The sequence below is a fragment of the Mesoplodon bidens genome (genome assembly GCF_964165515.1).
Source record: "Mesoplodon bidens genome assembly, chromosome: 9".
NCBI classification, from domain to species: domain Eukaryota; kingdom Metazoa; phylum Chordata; class Mammalia; order Artiodactyla; family Ziphiidae; genus Mesoplodon; species Mesoplodon bidens.
Window position 1 is genome coordinate 94,693,320 of NC_138166.1, and position 19,403 is coordinate 94,712,722.

A 19,403-nucleotide genomic window follows, 5' to 3' on the forward strand; every position below is an offset into this window, starting at 1 on the left:
TCTGGGCTCTCTAGGTTTCCCTGTGACCTCCCATAGCATGGAAAGAGTAAATGTGGATGACTTTGCTGAATCCTTCCTCACTAATAAGAAGATACTTCAAAGCCCAAGTTATGGTGGATCTTTGAATATAAAGGATAATGTTTTTAGGTTTTGAACTTCATGAATCTTTACTTCAAAGCCAAATTTTGGCTTAAAGTACTCTAAATTTAGTATCCCAACAAGATGAGCTTCATGTGTTCGATCTCAGTGTTCTATACACTTGAAGAGCACACAGGATTCCTAGCGCACTGCAGAGATACTATAGTTTGTTTGGCAGGGAGCCAACAGCGAACCTATAATAGACGGGTTCACTGCTTTTGAAACATGATTGCATATCAGAATCATCTGTGGAGGTTTTTTAAAAATCAGATACCCAGGCCTTATCCCCAGAGATTCTGATTCAGTAGGAGTGGGGCAGGGGCAAGTGCCGAGTGTCTGATTTCAACTTCTTGACAAAATATTGTAATCCCTAGCTAGGGTTCATAATGAGTCTAACATAGATAAATGTGCAATTTCTGTATTTTTTTTGAAATTAAAAATCCTCAAGGACCCCTTGGGGCTCCAAAGGCAGCACTGGTCAAGATGATCCATAAGGTCCCTTCAGTTCTGGAATTCTAGGTTAAATTTCACAGACTCTATCCAGATTATAGTTTCTAAATACTGTTGCCACTAAAAGGAAGCAGGACTCCTTAGAAATGTTTGATTTGAGACGAGGGGCAGGAAATGTAGGAAAGGAGCCTAGGTTATCATGTTAAATCAGCAAGCAGGGAAAGTGCCAAAGGGTACCAAGAGCCAACTTGCAGAGACCGTCAGTGGGCAGAGATGGGGCAATATGAGCATTAATAATAATAATAACATCAATGGATTAATACAGATGAAGTGTATTTAAATCTATGAGTTCATAAAGATATTGGACCAAAAAATCTCATTGATCCCCTTTGGAGGATGCTAGGGAAACTACTCCTTATTTTGAAAACCAGTAAATAAAGAGTCAAACATTTATCCTGCCTTTCCTATACAAACTGTACCTTTATGAAACAAATGATAGATGAGGGGAAGTTTCTTTCTATAGGAATATTTCATTTAATAAGTGAACAAAGAATGATAAAATTACAGTGTCACTGCATCACAACTCCTAATGAAATAATGGATCGAAGAAATGCTCGCCAATGGCTGTGAACATTTTTTTAAAAAAAGGAGACTGCTGGATTTTATGTTTCTCTTGCTGGAAGATGTTGTACCATCTATGCACCAGTCATATTAAAAAGAAACCAAACTGTATCTGTCAAAACTGTAGATATAATAATTTATAGGACATACAAGGATAGAGAAACATGTTGGCATGCATGGAGATGCAATCAACAAAATCCAGATTGTGGGCAGATCTACAGAACAAATCTTACTGGTTAAAAAAGACTTAACAGGGCTTCCCTGGTGGCGCAGTGGTTGAGAGTCCGCCTGCCGATGCAGGGGACGCGGGTTCGTGCCCCCGTCTGGGAAGATCCCACATGCCGCAGAGCGGCTAGGCCCGTGAGCCATGGCTGCTGAGCCTGCGCGTCCGGAGCCTGTGCTCTGCAAGGGGAGAGGCCACAGCAGTGAGAGGCCCGCCTACCGCAAAAAAAAAAAAAAAAAAAAAATACTTAACAGACATAAATCAATTAGTCATATATAAATCTTATTGGATCCTTATGAGAGTAGAACAAACAAACTATAAAATGCTTATCAGACAATGAGGGAAATTTTTAAAAAATAATTCTTTAATTTGATGATTAAAGAATTATTTTAAAAATATTTTAAGTGTGATAACAGTATTTTGCTTGGCTTTTGTGAAATTTCTTATTTTTAAAAAAATATGCTTAAATATTTTCAGAATAAAAGATATGAAATCTGAGATTTGCCTCAGAATAACCCAAGGTTAAGGAGAGACATGAATAAGAATAGATATAAGAAAAATAAAAGTTTTTATATTACCTTTAAAAAAAAAGAATAGACAGAATGAGATTGGCCACTTGATAATTGTTTTTTTTGCGGTATGCGGGCCTCTCACTGTTGTGGCCTCTCCTGTTGCGGAGCACAGGTCCGGACGCGCAGGCTCCACGTCATGTGGGATATTCCCGGACCGGGACACGAACCAACGCCCCCTGCATCGGCAGGCGGACTCTCAACCACTGCGCCACCAGGGAAGCCCCACTTGATAATTGTTTAATCTAGGTGATGGGTACCTGGGCGTTTATTATGTTTTTCATTTCTCTTATGTATACCTTTGAGCTTTTCTGTTAAAAAAAGTTTGCTAATCACATGTTAAATAAAACTCAAATCTAAAATTGTTTTCTCTTTCTTTGTAGATGGCAAGAAAGAAGTTGAAAAAGTTCACTACTTTGGAGCTTATGCTCAGTGTTCTTCTGCTTGTGGTGTTTCTCATCACTATTCCTCTCTTTGTGCTTTCAGCCAGAGATTGTTTGGAATCAGAAGGTAACAAGGAACTCTGGTGTTCCCCCCTCCATATATTGCTCTTATCAGAGCAAACACCTCAGAAATGGCAGGGCAGTGATGCTTTCATATTCACTGGTGTGAACGTGTGTGTGTGTGTATTATATGTGTGTGTTGGGGACCACCTGACTCAAACTGTGACAGCACAGTAGGTATTCATTGTAGGCCTAACTCTGACACTTTCGTTTCCCACCTTAGCACAGCGCAGGATTCTGCAACTGGCACTTGAAATATATTTGCTGAAGTTCACTGAAGAATTGTAATTTTGTTAAATAGTAATCAACAATACCCTTATATGAAATGTAGTCAAATAAGTATATAATGAATTAAAGTACCTTCGGCCCAAGTTTGGTTCTTTAAAAAAATAACAGCTACCAGAGTTTTTGTATTAAAAGTTTATTGAACTGTTTTATTTTAACAGAAGGGCTGGATTGTGCTGAGTTATCCATGATTTCTTATCTGGGCTTCAGCTAGGAGCAGCTTCCTAGGTGGGGCAGATGATGAGGGGCCAGTGTGTTGCCAGAGGAAAACCTTTGCCCCCTCCCCCTACCTCATTCTCAGTCATGCCATTTCTACTTCTGTGGGAAGTTAGATTAAATAATCTCAAAGGTTGTTCACTTCTTAAAATTCTATGATCCTGAAGATGAAACTAAAACCCTTATGTGGAAACTGGCACAAATATAAAGTTCTATTACTCCACCACTTTTGAATTGGAAACCTTAGTGAAAAGAAAACTTATTAGGAGCCTCATTGTTTTTTTTTGTTTTTTTTTTTTTTTGCTGTACGCGGGCCTCTCACTGCTGTGGCCTCTCCCGTTGCGGAGCACAGGCTCCGGACACACAGGCTCCACGGCCATGGCTCGCGGGCCCAGCCGCTGCGCGGCAGGTGGGATCTTCCGGGATAGGGGCACGAACCCGTGTCCCCTGCATTGGCAGGCGGACTCTCAACCACTGCGCCACCAGGGAAGCCCAAGCCTCATTGTTTTGTCTTAATATTGTTACCAGCTTATTGTAGACTGCCCTAAAGAAATCTAACTTCCTTATGTTAGAATGCAATAAACGTGCCTTCTTTATTTTACTGACTTTTTAAAAAATTAATTAATTTATTATTTTTGGCTGTGTTGGGTCTTTGTTGCTGTGCGCGGGCTTTCTCTAATTGTGGCGAGCGGGGGCTACTCTTCGTTGTGGTGCGTGGGCTTCTCATTGCGGTGGCTTCTCTTGTTGTGGAGCATGGCCTCTACGTGTGTGGGCTTCAGTAGTTGTGGCACACGAACTCAGTAGTTGTGGCTTGCGGGCTCTAGAGCACAGGCTCAATAGTTGTGGTGCACGGGCTTAGTCGCTCCGTGGCATATGGGATCTTCCCAGACCAGGGCTCGAACCTGTGTCCCTGCATTGGCAGGCGGATTCTTAATCACTGCGCCACCAGGGAAGTCCTATTTAACTGATTTTTATGTCTGAATCCATCAATCAATTGGCATAGATTCTAGATGCCAGTTTCTAGTTTGGTGACCTCCCTTTACATTTTTTGTCCTATGAGATTTTACATTTGTATAAGAATGCCATCACTCAGAAGTGTTCCTTGTCAAGGGATTGCCTGTTGACTGAGCAAGGAGAATTGAGGTTACTATGATTAGGGTAACATTCAAGAGAACAATATATATTGCATGTGATCTGTTTGCAAACATTTCGTGAACCAGCTGCCTGGGTGGAAGTACAGGACCAAAGCAGAGTGTACAGACTTCTCTGTAAAGGGCCATATACTTAATACTTCAGATTTTGTGGGGCAAACGGTCTCTGTCCTAACTACCTAATTCTGCCTATAATAACAAAAGCAGCTATAGACAATACATAAAAAATCTGGGTGTGGCTGTGTGGCAGCAATATTTTATTTACAAATCAGGCTGTGACCTGATTTGGTCCACAGGACATAGTTTACCACCCCCTGGAGTAGAGAAGGTAGATTTGGTTCCCATTTTGATTTTGGTGAGCTTCCAATCTAATGTTGGAGTCCAACTCCTTGCTCTTATATGCACTGTCTCATAGGGGAGGGCCTTGCTGGTAGAAGGAGATGGTGCAGGTATATGTAGAGTTAAATACAGTCAGCAAGAACAAAATGAGACTTTATAAAGTGAATGTGTACATTTCAAGGTCATAGAGTGAGGCCCAATCAGTAGTGGAGACCATATAATTGGAGGTGTTGAGAACTATGGGGGTATTGAATGCCTGTGATATTAATTCTGTCACCTTATGTTTGCTTTTGGGGTTATCCCAGGTCCTAGGACAACAGTTACCTCAGGTCCTGGAATGACAGTTACTCCAGATCCTGGGAAAAGTACCACTCCTGGTTCTGCTGAGTGCCCAGTGGTAAATGAATTGGAACGGATAAACTGCATCCCTGACCAGTCACCAACAAAGGTTTGACTTTCAGATCTTGTTTTCATTTAAGAGTTTGTGCCATTGGATAAGGGTTTGTTTTCTTTTTTTTTTTTTCTGTTTGTAGCCCCCAGAGTTGTTTATTGTTTGCATTGCAATTATTGGTGGCTCAGGAAAAGAAATCCTGTATTCATGTTTATATGACAGCTCAGCCTTGGGAGAGGAAGAACTAGAAAATTTCCTTGTGTCAACAGATTCAGCAAATAAAAGTACATGCTGTCCATTTAGGTTTGAATTTCAGATCAACAATGAATAAATTTTTAGTATAATTATGTCCCGTGTAAGACTTGGGACTTACTTATACTAAAAGTATATTTGTCTTTTATCTGGCAACACTACTTGGTTACTAGTTCTCTCTGACTCTGTTTCTGACTCTGTTTCTTGGCCTGTCTCTGTCTCTCTTTTTTCCTTATACAATTCTAAAAGGTTATCTAGGCTCTACAATAAAAAGTCATCCATAGGCATAAAAGAGTATTTCAAATAAGGATAAAGTTTCAAGAGCCAAGTTTTGAAGGAAAAAGTAATAAATACCAGATTAAAGATAGTGCAGGCATCTGGGCATTTACTTTTGGGCAGTGTTTCCTGATCATCACCTGAAGTCCAGTTGAATATTTGATTATAAAATGCATTGCACACACCATATCAGTCATGTTTCATGTTGAGAGTGAATAAAAACAAAATGCAGCCTTCTGAGTGAAGTCCACTGACCTGAAATGGCAGATTTGTATCAGACACAGAAAGGATGCTTGCTGCATGTGATTCTTGGGCATGTGGCACTCTCACATTTATCTCTGTAGCCATCCTGTTGTTCACGGGCTGGAATAATCTGTGATGTTCTTGAGAGTTACTATTTTGGTTTGTCTAAAGGCCCTAATACCAAAAGACATTTTATTTCTGCATTTTGTTTTCTTTCATACTTCTGAAGGCTAGAAGTCCAAAATCAAGGTGTCATTAGGGTTGGTTCCTTTTGAGGGCTCTGAGGAAGAATCTGTTCCATGCCTTTGTCCTAGCTTCTGGTGATGGCCACAATCCTTGGCGTTTCTTGGCTTGTAGCTACATTACTCCATTCTCTGCTTCCATCTTCACAAAGCATTCTCTGTGTGTGTCTGTGTTCAAATTTCCCATTTTTATAAAGTCACAGATCACATTGGATTAAGGGCCCACACAACTCTAGTATGATCACACCTTAACTAATCACATTTGCAACAATCCTATTTCCAAATAAGATCAAGTTCTGAGGTACTGAGTATTAGGACTTCAACATATCTTTTCTGGGGACACAATTCAGCCCATAACTTGGACAGAGTCACAGAATGTGAACTGTGGAAAGTGAGAATGGTTACACAATTTGAGCCTTTGGTATTGATTGAAATAGCATAGATGCTGAGTCATAGAGAACCAAGACGGCAAAGAAATAACAGATGAGAAATCAACCGTAGTGATAGACTGGGGTTTTGGGGAAGCTGGACGTTAAGGCAGAAAAAAAGAACCAGAGCCAGATAAATAGCTTGGAGTAGAGAAAATGCCTGGGAACTGTAGTTAGGAGCAGAGTGATTGGACAAAACTAGTCAGGAAGTTCAGAGGCTATGTTGAAGGCAAGAGAGAGCACCAATATGGTAAATAGTCGAGGATCAGGAAATCCCCAGGACAGGACAAAGCAGTGAGAGCACAGAAGGGCATCAGCCTGGACAGCAAGCCTGCCAACGTGGGAAGGAACCCCAGTTAGAGCACTTCATCTTACCAAGACTATTGCAGTATTCAGTCCCTTTCATCTGGCGTCTTACCCTGACTGAATGAATGTAACTTTCTCTTGGATTAATGAAGAGACATGCCTGCTTGGAGTAGGGAGAAATGTGTCTGAACAGAAAAGGTAGATTCAGATTTTGGAAGACCTTGGATTTCTGGTAGAGGAGGTTGGCTTTTTATGTGATACATAACAGCTAGGAGCAGCCACTTAGGGCTGAATGAAATCACGAAATGGGAAACCAAGAAGAGAGAGAATAAAAGACAGAAATAAAGGAAAAAGAAGATAGAAGAGAAAAAGAAAAAAAAGCGCTTCATATGGGGCCAAATGTCATAAAGTTTGGTGTTTTAGATGATAGGTTCAATAGGTAGAGGAGATAAGCTAAGTAAATGAATAACTAGAATATAAAGCAAACCTTTATAAGATATAAACGAAATACTGTGTGGATCACAAAGCAGAAGAGATTATTATCAAGGAGAAGGTGACAGTCTGGAATTAATAATAAGCAGGATTTTGACAGAGATGAGAGGAATGGAAAGTGAATTCAGAATAGAGGAGACAATGCACACAAAGTGACAGAAGAGGATATTGTGGGGCACATACATGACATATTGAATGGTCCCATATGGCCAAGATACAGGATGAGTGCCAGATGGCATATAATGTTTAAGACTATAAGGTAGTTTGGAGCTTGATGATAGAGGACCATTAATTAATGTGCTGCTTTGCCAATAGGAATGGGATGTCGTGGTCTAGATATTGCTGTACCTAAACAGGACGTTTCCAGAAAGTTGGTCCACACCCATTTACTTGCCCCTGTCATAGTGTGCTAGGAAACTACTTGCTCAGAAGCCCACCTGGAAGACTAATGCATCCTCAGTCTGTACACTTTCCTGCAACAGCCCATCTTGTTATTGGCTACATGAACTTCAAATGTCATTATTGCCTCAGTAATGCTTCTTTGGTTTTATAATAAGACTGTTTAATACTGTGGTATCAAGATTGTAGTTCAATAAACAACCTTTGCCTTTTTTCTAAATGTTATACCCAAGTGAATTAATCTGTGACCTTTGCATTCATTCACTGGCCTGCTCCTCTTTAGCTCAGCCAGAGAGAAATACTCTGGGAGCACTTTCAGTGACCTCGTTTTTCATAGAAGGTATTTCTTAGGTATTTTGTTGTGTGTTTTAAGTATCCTGGGTGCCATATGCTAATCTAAAGTGTTGTTGAGAGGCTGATTCAATGGATAATGTTGTGTATATGTATATATATATATATATATATATATATATATAATGTGTTTGTTGAAGGAAAGTATATGGCTATGTGGAGGAGGGGAGTGGGAAGGAATTATGAATATGACACCTGCCTAGGCAAAATGTTTTACTGCTGAGGCCATTGCTATATCATTTTATCATTCCTCTCTAGTTCTCTCCTCTGGGATTAAAGAACTAAGAGTATAAATGTCCCTTCAGACGATTCTTTGTTGTAAATTCCATTGTTTCTTATCCCAGTAAAGGGAGGGAATTCTGTGTCTAAGACAGGACACATAAAGGCTGTGGAGAGATACTGGACAGTACAGAAAGAACAGGATGGAGGGATACAGGGTTAGAGGAGCCAGCACCCAGGACAGGATGGTTGGCAGGGCTGAATGAGCAAGGTCCACTGTGGTCCCATTCCCTCCAGTGGCAGGAGATGGCTAATTCTGATTCACTCAGGCCAACTCTCACTGCACCTGGGACACTTCCTTTTCACCTGTTTGCATTTGTCCTTGCAACTTTGCTTTCTGTCTTTTATAAATGCTACAGTTGCTGAGGTCCTGATTTGTTTTTTTGCGGTACGCGGGCCTCACTGTTGTGGCCTCTCCCGTTGTGGAGCACAGGCTCCGGACACGCAGGCTCAGCGGCCATGGCTCACGGGCCCAGCCGCTCCGCAGCATGTGGGATCTTTCCGGACCAGGGCACGAACCGTCTCCCCCGCATCGGCAGGCGGACTCTCAACCACTGCGCCACCAGGGAAGCCCTTATCCTTGTTTTTTAAATTAAGTATTTAAGCCATATGATAATTGACATGAAAAACTTTTTTCTAGGGTCTCATTTTGTGTTTTCCATTTGGTCTGTTTTTTATGTACTGCTCCCCATTCACGCCTACCCCCCGTATACATGTTTTCTTTCCTTATTTTTTGCATTGAGAATTTTTCCCCTTACTTTTCCCCTCAATACTGTATTAGAAATTATACACTCTATATTATTTTGGCAGTTTCTCTTAAATTTTATTTCTCATGTTCAACTTAAAAGGACATTTTGTGTCTCAAGTTTGGGTTTAATTCCTTTTGGGTGCCTTCAGTCCTATTCAGGTTGTCATTTTTTTATAGCTTCTCTCTACAACTCTTTTCTGAGGTTTCACCTACTCTTTACTCTCTTGTCTATTTGCCCTGCTCTCTGCTTCTCCCCACATTGCTCCTCATAACTGCTTGGCTCCGCTGCAGGGCCTGGGATTTCCAGGTGGCCAAGAGGCTGTTCACTTTTCATGCTGCTTTGGCCACTCTTTGATCTTTGCCCTTTCCAGTTCAGTGAAGAAGTTATTAAGCTCTGGGGAGCATGCAGAAACCGTTCTGCTTAACACTCTTTTCAACATCTTTCTCTTTTCAGGTTATACTGAAGTTTCATATGAGTGGGTTTTGAAAAGAAAAAACAAAAACTGCTGACTAGTTGAGTTCACAGTGAAGCCTGATTCCATAGCAATAGAAACCACAGATGGACACTGTTTTTCGATCCTTAATATTGGTTATTAGCAAAAAAAGTAGCATTTGATTAAATCTAATTGTTCATATATCTAAGCAGTTTTTTTGTCTTACATTTGTAAAGCATTGCCATATCCTCCTGAAAATATGCTCAGCAGATACTCAACCCAGACTATAGAAAAAAGGAAATAGATAACAAGAGAACTAAGTTTTGGTCCTTGTCTTCTCAATAGCTAAGTGACCTTTGGCACATCACTTCACCACTGTGAACTTTTACCTCTGTGGCCTGAGGTTCTTCATCTGTAAAATAATATAGCAGGGTATGTTAGTTATCTATTGCTGTGTAACAAATTATCCCAAAACTTAATGGCTTAACACAACAAACATTATTTTCTCACAGTTTCTGTGGTCAGAAATCTGGCCTTGGTGTATCTGGGTGCTTTTGGCTCATAGGCTTCCAGAAGACTGCAATCAAGGTGTCTTCTGAGACTGAGGGATGATCCTTTTCAAGCTTGTGTATTGTGATTATTAGCAGAATTTAGCTGCTCAAGGATTGTTGGGCTGAGGACCTCAGTTCCTTGCTGGAGACCTCCCTCAGTTCCTCACCATGTGGGTCATTCTGCAGTCCAGCACCTCACTTCTCGCAGAGTGAGAGCTCCAACAGAGCAAGTGAAAGGGAGGGAGCAAGCAAGACAGGAGACACTCTGTAATCTAATCGTGGAAGCCACAACCCATAATTTTTGCTATGTATTTTATTAGTTACTCTAAAGAGGAGTGGTTTCCTTGTACTTTTTTTGTATTTAACCTGATTGCTTCTTCCAAATTAGTTATATGAGAAAGAGATTGTATCCATTTTAGTCTCCATGTGATTCAGTCATTAATTGTAGTAAAAGGCAGGTACCTTTCTTAAATAAGAATCAGAATCTATTTGGGTTTCAAGGAACAATTACTTACTGCCTTGGGAGGAGTTAAGAGACTATATATACACACACATATATATACACACACACACATACATACTTATACTGTGCATATATGTATAATATATATGTATATATGTCACATATACTAAATATACCCATTTGTAATATACACATTTAAAAGTCAAAGCAAAATTGCCTTGATTTCAAAGCTTCTGATTAAAGTTAATTGCAAAGTTTTTTTTAGAGCCCAAAGCCAATATCAATGAAGCTCCATTTGTCATTTTGGGTTACTGGTGGTATAACTATATAGTAGTTTAGAATATTTAAATAAATTTACCAGGTTTATTGTGATGACAGGTAGAGAATGCATTGTGATCATATATTGTTATATGATAACAACAACAAGGAAGGATATTGACCAGAAAAGTGAGTTTTGAGTGCAAGCACTGCACTGGCTGGGATACAGCACAATTTCTTTAAATATCAGGTCCCTTATTGGTAAAACAAGGCTCATGAGACTGCAAGCTCAAATTATATTTATCAATGATAGTGTTCTATACATAGTGGAGTTACTCTAACTAATCTCTTATTTCAGGCCATGTGTGACCAGCGTGGGTGCTGCTGGAAACCTCAGGGAACCATAAGTGTGCCCTGGTGCTACTATTCTAAGAGTCATGGCTATCAAATGGAGGGCAACCTTGTGAACACAAATGCAGGTAAGCCAGACTCAGCCTTGAGGAAGGAGCTCCAGATCCTCTGGGGAGGGAGGTTTGCAAGCATTTATTGTAGGCCAGGCACTGGGCTGTGTCCTCTGCAGGTTGGCTCTGTACACTGCAGAAGAGAGCTGTAGCAGCAGGCGGGGTGTTACTCTGTACGGCTACCACAGCGTGTGACAGGAGGCGGCCACTGCCCTTGAGCAAGGACTAGAGTCTATTTTGGCATCAAGGAAAAATATCACTCTCTGTCTTGGGAGTCAGGAGACATGTTCTATTCCTGACTCTGTCTTTATGTACCTTTGTAACCTTGTCCAAACATTGTAACTTCTTCGTTCCCCAAGTTTCTAACTTTTAAAGAGAGGGATTTGAACTCAGTAACCTCTGAGACTACTAACAACTCTAATATATAATGTAATTTTAATGATATGGAAACAATTCCAATTTTATCAATGTTTTATGAAAGTTAGCTAGCCAGTGTCAGTGTTCATGGACTAAACATCCCCCCTTCTTTTTTTTTTCTTTCTCCCACCTCAAAATGCAGACATAATAATGAACATGCTGGGGATACTTGGGGAGGCTCTTAGCATAAAGGAAGAGGCGTGCTCCTCTTCCAGGGCCTCTTGGCCTGATGGGCTTTTCTAATAAGGTCTCGACTCTCACCTGGCTTGTCACATAACTGGGGAGATGGCATCAATGCATACGATCACCTGTGGCGTAACATGAAGATAACTGAGAAGGAATAACGGATGTGAACACCTTGAGGGCTCAGAATATAAAGGGTATATGAGTGATGGATGGGCTGGTGTAATGACAGTTAGGCCTTTGAGGGATGTTTCCATTCAGATTTTGGAGAAGAGAGGCATGGTTTTTGAATAAGATAATGACAATACCTAGCTTCAGAATCTGGCCCAAGACAGTATGTGTGTATGATGAGGTACACATCCGTGTCTCCTCTTCTTATGGGAAGTAAAGGCTTTTCGCCAGCCCCTTTGACATAAAGCTTAATAGTATGTGGCTGTTTGTGAATTTACACAGCCAGCTATGAAAACTCTTTACCCCCTTCACATTAGGATTCACAGCCCAGTTGAAAAGGTTGCCTTCTCCATCTCTTTTTGGAAATGATGTCAACAACGTCCTTCTCACAGCGGAATACCAGACGTCTAACCGTTTCCACTTTAAGGTTGTAGTTTGTTTCTTTTTTTCATATTCTTTTCCATTATAGTTTATTACAAGATACTGAATATAATTTCCTGTGCTCTACAGTAGGCCCTTGTTGTTTATCTACTTTATATATGGTGGTTTTTATCTGCTAATCCCAAACTCCCAATCCATCCCTCCCTACCTGCCTTTGGTAACCCTAAGTTTGTTTTCTGTGTCTGTGTGTTTCAGTTTTGTGAATAAGTTCATTTGTATCATAGTTTAGATTCCACATGTAAGTGATAGCATATGATATTTGTTTATTTAACATTTTTTTGGAGAAGTTCTTGTTCCCTACCTGATGACTGCAGTTACTACAAAAGAGAAAAATTTGCTAATGGAGGTATTTTTCTCTACTGTCGTTATTCTCAGCATGTGTATGTTGAGAGCATTTATAGCCTTCCTTCAGTGTGATAACTTTCTAACTGTATATTATGGAGTTCACTGGTGAGCTCTGGCTTTCATTTTTTTCCCCCTTTATACCATGTGAAATGATATAGGGACGGAAAAAAAGAATGATCACAACTTTGAAAATTCTAGAGATAGTTTATGTCTGCAGACTTGTAGTATATATTTCTACCTAAAGACTAACTTATGTCCAAGTGTTAAACATCTGAATTTGGTGACATAATTTCAGACATAATGTCATTTGCTGCACAGGTTCCTGTACCAGGAGCACAGATGTTGGGAAGCGCTGGTGTTGGTGGGCATGCTTCTATTTTAGAAAAACAGAGACATTTTCATTTTGACTGTCTTTCCCTAATCTCTCTGGACAGTTAACTGACCAAAACCAGGACAGATACGAAGTGCCCCATGAACATGTGCAACCCTTCAAAGGAAATGCTGCTTCTTCCTTGACCTATAAAGTTGAGGTCTCCAAACAGCCATTTAGCATCAAAGTGATCAGAACGAGCAACAATCACATTCTGTAAGTTTTGCGAACCTATCTGGAGATTCAGTATGAAGGTTATGGGGGAGGGAGGTTTGAAGCCTGAAAAAGGATGCATTTCTACAATATTCCTGAAGGTTGTGAGCCCACTGTTGGTGACCAGACTCTCTACCTCCAAATGTATACTTTTTTTCTGCCTTCCTTCCTCCTCTTCCTCGTCCTCCTCCTCTTTTATTACTAAGCATTTATTGTAGGCCAGGCACTGGGCTGTGTCCTTTTTCTCTTTTTTCCTTCCATTTGGTCATTTTTCCTCCTTATTTTCCCTTTTTTCCCTCCATCCATCTAACACCTATCCAGCAGTAACTCTCTATGGAGCATCTACTATAATGTATGACTAATATTCTGGTCATGTGATAGAGAGTCAAGGGGACAAATCTAAGAAATGTGCTGAATGGTACCTGCCCTCAGGAAATCCTGATCTCTTGATGTCCATGGAAAAATGTCACAGGAGGGCAAATGGGGCCGATTAAACAGGGAGTATTGAGTCTCTGAGATACAAGAACAATTTTCTAAGCAGTTGCATTCCCTCCTCTCCACTTGCCCACCCATCCCTGTGTTTTCCACCCATGTCTAGGTTTGACTCCAGCATCGGGCCCCTGCTGTTTGCTGATCAGTTCCTGCAGCTCTCCATCCGACTGCCTAGTGCTAACGTGTATGGTCTGGGAGAACACGTGCACCAGCAGTACCGGCACGATATGAATTGGAAGACCTGGCCCATATTTGCCAGGCACACAATCCCCAAAGGGGTAACCTTTCAGTATGGGACCCTTTCCACTGAATATCATAGCCTCTTTCATGAAGGTCACTCCTAGCAGTACAGTATAACAGTTAAGAGTCAGGTGCTCGGGTGAGGCTATCTGGGTCTGAATTCTGGCACTGCTACTCACCAGTTTTGTGGTTCTGGGCAGGTTTCCTCTCTGTGTCTTTAGTTCCCCATCTATGAAATGGGGGTAATATACTTACTTCATAGGGTTGTGATGGGAATTAAATGAATTGATACATGTAGAGTCTCTAGAAGAGTGTCTGCCACATAGAAAATTCTCAATAAATACCAAGTTTTTTTCATCACATTTTCGTTTTGAACTAACTAGTTGTGGAGAAAACTAATATTGATTCGGCACAATATGCTGGTTATGATTACCATATTTTAGGTTGACCTTTACAAGTCACCAACTTACCAGATTTGTCAGCAAAATAGGATAAAATATCAACTAAAATTCTGTATTAATCATTCTTTGTGTGAAGAATGTTTGGGGCAGTGAAAGAATAGAAGGAGTAGAGTTTTGTTGTTATTATTTCATTTTGTTTTTTCTCTCTTGGTTTTGTTTTGACTGCTAAAACTCAAAGCAGAGGTATTTTCTAGACTCAGCAATACTACATTCAGGTCTTGTTTAGCAACTTTCCCAATTAAGCAGAACTAGTGTCTGGATGAAAGGAAATTAGAGGAATAATTTATTAAGTGAATTTTTAAATATATTATCTCTATTTACCAAAAGGACTCTGAGAAAAATAAGTCTAATTTACTCCATTTAACAGACAAGGAAACTGAGGTTTAGAAAAGCCAAATGTATAGCCCAATGTAAAAAAAAAATAGTTCGTAAGGAGCAGAGATAGGACTAATCCCTGGCCCATGCTCCTCACCATACCATAGGCCTATCAGAAAAACAGGAAAGGTGTTGGGTCCGAGCAGCTCATCTGGGATATGGCTGGTGATGCTTGTTTAATAAGGAGCCTTAGATCCTCGCTGCTTGAAGTGTGCAGTATGTGCACCACCACGTGACAAATTTGGGCTCTCGGCTCCCTCTTCCATCTACTAAATTAGACCCCACACTGAAATGAGGTTCCTTTGTAATTTGTATGCACACCAAATTTTGAGATATGCTGTCCCAGAGCAGTGATTCTCAAACATGATTACACATTGGAATCACCCAGGGAAATTGAACAAACTATCAATGTTTGCTTCTATTCCCAGAGATTCTGTTTTAATTGGGGTGGGATGCAGCCCAGGTTGAGAACTACCGTTCTAAAGTCTAGAAGACCAGCTCAAGTTCTAATGTATGCTGTTGTAAAGACTAGAAGACCAGATATCTTAAGTAGAGCTCCATCTAGTTGCAAATTAGAAAGGTGCCTGATTTATATTAGGGCTTGATGGAGTTTTTGCAGATGAGGTTAGGTCAAGACTCTTTGAGTCAAGGTCAAGCCTCCTTGAGAGAAGAGCTCTTTTTTAAAAAAAAAATTTTTTTATTGGAGTATAGTTGCTTTACATTGTTGTGTTAGTTTCAGGTGTACGGCAAAGTGATTCAGTTATACATATAAATACATTCATTCTTTTCTCATGTAGATTATCACAGAATATTGAGTAGAGTTCTCTGTGCTATACAGCAGGTCCTTTTTAGTTATCTATCTTATATAGTTCACCCCAAGCTCCTGATTTATCCCTACCCCCAACGTGTCCCCTTTGGTAACCATAAGTTTGTTTTTGATATCTGTAGAGAAGAGCTTTTTTGAACTACAGTTTCAAACCTCCTGTTCTCCCACATCCTAACATATCACAAGTTCTCACATTTCTATTAGATAAGTGGTCATAGCTGGCTCATTCTATATGAAAGTGCTAATTCACTTGATTAACATCAACCAAGTATAGACCTTATATTAAAAATTTGTATCTTCTTTGACATGAATTCCTTGTCAATTCCTCACATGATTAACATTGATTTCCTAAGCTATTTCTGGCCATGTGGGGTTTATTTGTAAATTTTTGGTTTTAAATTCTCTTTCTGCAGGATGGAACTAACTTGTATGGTGCACAGACATTCTTCCTATGCCTTGAAGATGCTAGTGGATTGTCCTTTGGAGTGTTTCTGATGAACAGTAATGCCATGGGTAAAAGACTAAAGGAATATTCACATACAAGCATGATTTTCAGTCCCTTTCTTACAGCATTATGATAAAGGAATGGCGCCCTTTAGGAATGGCTGAGCTGTAGCTTGGGACCTTGTATGTTCTCTGCTTGTGCCATTCATACTTCATTACCTGTTGACCCATGGAAGCCATGAGTAGAGTTTTCTCTCTTAGCTTACGATTTTCTTGAATCTGGCTGCCTCTGTGGGAATATTTACTATTATAGTGTTAAAACAGCTAACCCTTTCCTATAATCTATTCTAAGGCAGTTTCTACCAATTTGTTCTTCTCCTTCCTCAGACTTTCATCCAGTACAGGGCTTAATAAAAGCTCTGGTAAGAAACAGGTAATAGCTGTAATAGCAGGGTGTAACCAAGGAACTACAACTGAGCTGTGAATGTTACATCGAGACATCCAAGGGTAGCAAGGTAAAGTGGAGTGTGAGGGTCAGGCAGAATACAATCAGATTGTTTAAGACCAAATGGTATACTATCATAGGATTCCAGGAAGTAGCTTGCTTCCTTATCTTTGAAGGTTTTAGATCAGATCAATGATTCTCAACTGTTTTTCTGCTTGTACCGGTAACAACCAATCCCAGGGCAATGAATCAATCCCTACAGGGAAAGAGGAGTTGTCAGAATCTCCCAGGGTTGATGGTCAGCACAGGATATTGATCCCCACCCTCTTCTCAACTGGGACTTGATGGACTAGATCAGTACTCCTTAAAGTGTGACCCATGGAGTGTTCAAAGACTGTTTCAGGTCTACAGTAAGATGAGTATAAAATTAAGAGTAAACATTGCTGTAGCATCCAAGTGCATGTATGAAACTTTTTCTAATAATTCATTTTCATGTTATTTTATAAAAGTAGCAGTTTGCAAAGAACTGGAAATTTAAAAAATAAAGATCTGATCCTTTACCACAGATTGTTTGAGAATCACTCTAAGGGATCTAAGATGATTCTAAGATACCTGATAGTCAAAGAATAGACTGAGATAATACAAGGATTGTACAGTTTCAGGTGGCTGAAAGGAACCAGAAAATAATCTGTGTCAGGCTTAGAGGGAAAAGTCACAGAATCCTAGATACTCCGTGTGAGTTCTTATGCCTGAAGAGTACATTTTAGTCGATCTTGAGACCTTTTATCCCTAATGCAAATCAAAGCTGTGGGGAGACTTCATCTCTGAAAATTGCATTTGGGGCTTAGAGGGATTTTGAATGTATAGTATCATCTCTGACATCTTTTTAGTGTGGCTCTTGCTTGATGTGAGATCTGCTGAGGCTAGTACCTCCATGTGTCTAGCCAGGTTATGTTCCTGCAATAATGATGGGATATGGGGTGGGAACAGCATATTCTGTAGTTGTGAATGTCAGAGAAGAAAATTTTTTTCTCTGTCCTCTTAGGTTTGGTATTTGGGGGCCTGTGAATCAATCTGACAAAAGACAGGTTAGCAAGAGAAAAAACTAGGTTTATTTACATGTGCAACCTGCATATACACAAGAGTGCTCAGTGAGTAACTCAAAGGGGTGGTTAGAATTTGAGACTTAGAAACCATCCTAATAGGGGAAGAAATGTACTTAGGATGAAACAAATGGCTTCTTAGAAGGGGTGAGAGGGATAAAGGGCATTTAATGGAACAACAAATGACGTTTTGGAAAGATCAGTGAGCCCTTAGGAGAATAGTGGGGGCTGGGTATTGTGTGCTGCCAATTTATTGTCTCAGAGGAGATTAGTTTTGCTCCAGGGCAGGGGGTTTATGACAACTGAGTTCATTTGGGAGGCTCTGCGTTTAGGTGGATAAGGGATTTCAGAAACTCAAACGTTTTCAGCTTACAATCATTTTTATGCCACAATGGCTTATTCTGGACCCCTTCCTGAAACTGGTTGCTTTTTAATGAAATCTTGACACAGCAGTTAAGACACTGCAGTCACCAGTTATGGAAATCTGTCACAGAACAAATGCTTTGGCCTCTTGTGCTGTGAGGGTGGACTTGGTCAGAGTTTGTCCCTTTTTATACAAAAACTGAGGCATTAGGATCACTTCATTAGTGTTCAGATGACTGGTGATCCTCTGGTCTAAAGCTTTGCAATTATTACTCTAGAATAAATTCTAATGTTTATTTGCTTCATTTTTAATCTTTCAAGAGGTTTCCCTCCAGCCCACCCCAGCTGTCACTTACCGCACCACTGGGGGCATTCTCGACTTCTACGTGTTCTTGGGAAACACTCCAGAGCAAGTGGTTCAAGAGTATCAAGAGGTAAACTTATAATGTTATGGTTATGACTGAGGAAATTGTAAATAAGAGCAAAGAAATGGAAATTTAATATGCAAGTGTGACTCACAAACATATGCTATTATAAGCAGCTATTATAAATGTGCTGTTAAAAATTGATCCGAACCTCAATGGTTTATTAAAGGGGCTAGCGTTCTAATATTAAGGAAATAGTGTGTTGGAAAGTGGGGTATGTTTTGTGCCCCCAAACTAATGCATAGAAAAAGTTTTGTTAAAAATAGAGTATTTGCTAACTTTCATTTCACATCATTCTTTCAGCTCATTGGACGGCCAGCCCTACCCTCATACTGGGCACTTGGGTTTCATCTCGGTCTTTATGACTATGGAACCCTGGGTAACATGAAAGAAGTCATGGAGAGAAACCGTGCCGCACAGCTGCCTTACGTAAGTGAGGCAGCAAAAAATCCTCCAAAAATAAAAGAATTTTCTTGGGGAATAAGAACAACTGTTTATACTGTCTCCTCCTGAGTTTTTTTTTTAAATATACAACAAAAATATTTTTATATATTCAGAATGCTGGACTTTTTTGTTGGGCCAACCATTCCTTGAAGGAACTGATTTTCTTATACTTACTGTATTGATGACATTCTACACAATGCATTCTTATTTGTATTCTCAAGGCATTTCTTTCCCTAGTTTAAGGGAACAAAAGAATACAGTTTATACATGTAATAAATATTTTTATGATTTAAGTGGCTAAATTTGAATGTGTCTATTATATAATGAGTAACGAGGTCTTACAAGAGATGCAAAGAGAAACACCCAGTAGTCTCTGGAATAATCCTCTTCTCTCCCTTACCCCATTCCCTTGGAGGCAGATGCTTAGGTCTTGGAGCAAGAGTCAATTTCATTCTGGGCTCCACTATTTTCATACAAGTAAAATTAGGAAAGAGCAAATACCAAAGAAGGCTTGAAGTGGAAGAGAAGCAACAATACAAAATGTAGTGTAGTCAAATGCGGGAGAAGTGGGAGAGA

At 40.0% G+C, this 19,403-nt stretch overlaps 1 protein-coding gene across 1 annotated transcript in view; it reads left to right on the top strand.

Moving 5' to 3' along the window:
* The first annotated feature begins 2,197 nt into the window (after nt 1-2,197).
* MGAM (maltase-glucoamylase) overlaps nt 2,198-19,403 on the top strand; it is an 87,381-nt gene continuing 70,175 nt past the window's right edge. Inside the window, exons 1-10 of the mRNA XM_081243929.1 lie at nt 2,198-2,250; nt 2,385-2,511; nt 4,801-4,943; nt 10,967-11,087; nt 12,158-12,267; nt 13,061-13,212; nt 13,808-13,979; nt 16,017-16,116; nt 18,280-18,392; nt 18,687-18,812. Of these exons, the coding sequence (XP_081100055.1) occupies nt 2,385-2,511; nt 4,801-4,943; nt 10,967-11,087; nt 12,158-12,267; nt 13,061-13,212; nt 13,808-13,979; nt 16,017-16,116; nt 18,280-18,392; nt 18,687-18,812 (1,164 nt within the window). The 5' untranslated portion in view covers nt 2,198-2,250. The remainder of the gene's footprint in view (nt 2,251-2,384; nt 2,512-4,800; nt 4,944-10,966; nt 11,088-12,157; nt 12,268-13,060; nt 13,213-13,807; nt 13,980-16,016; nt 16,117-18,279; nt 18,393-18,686; nt 18,813-19,403) is intronic.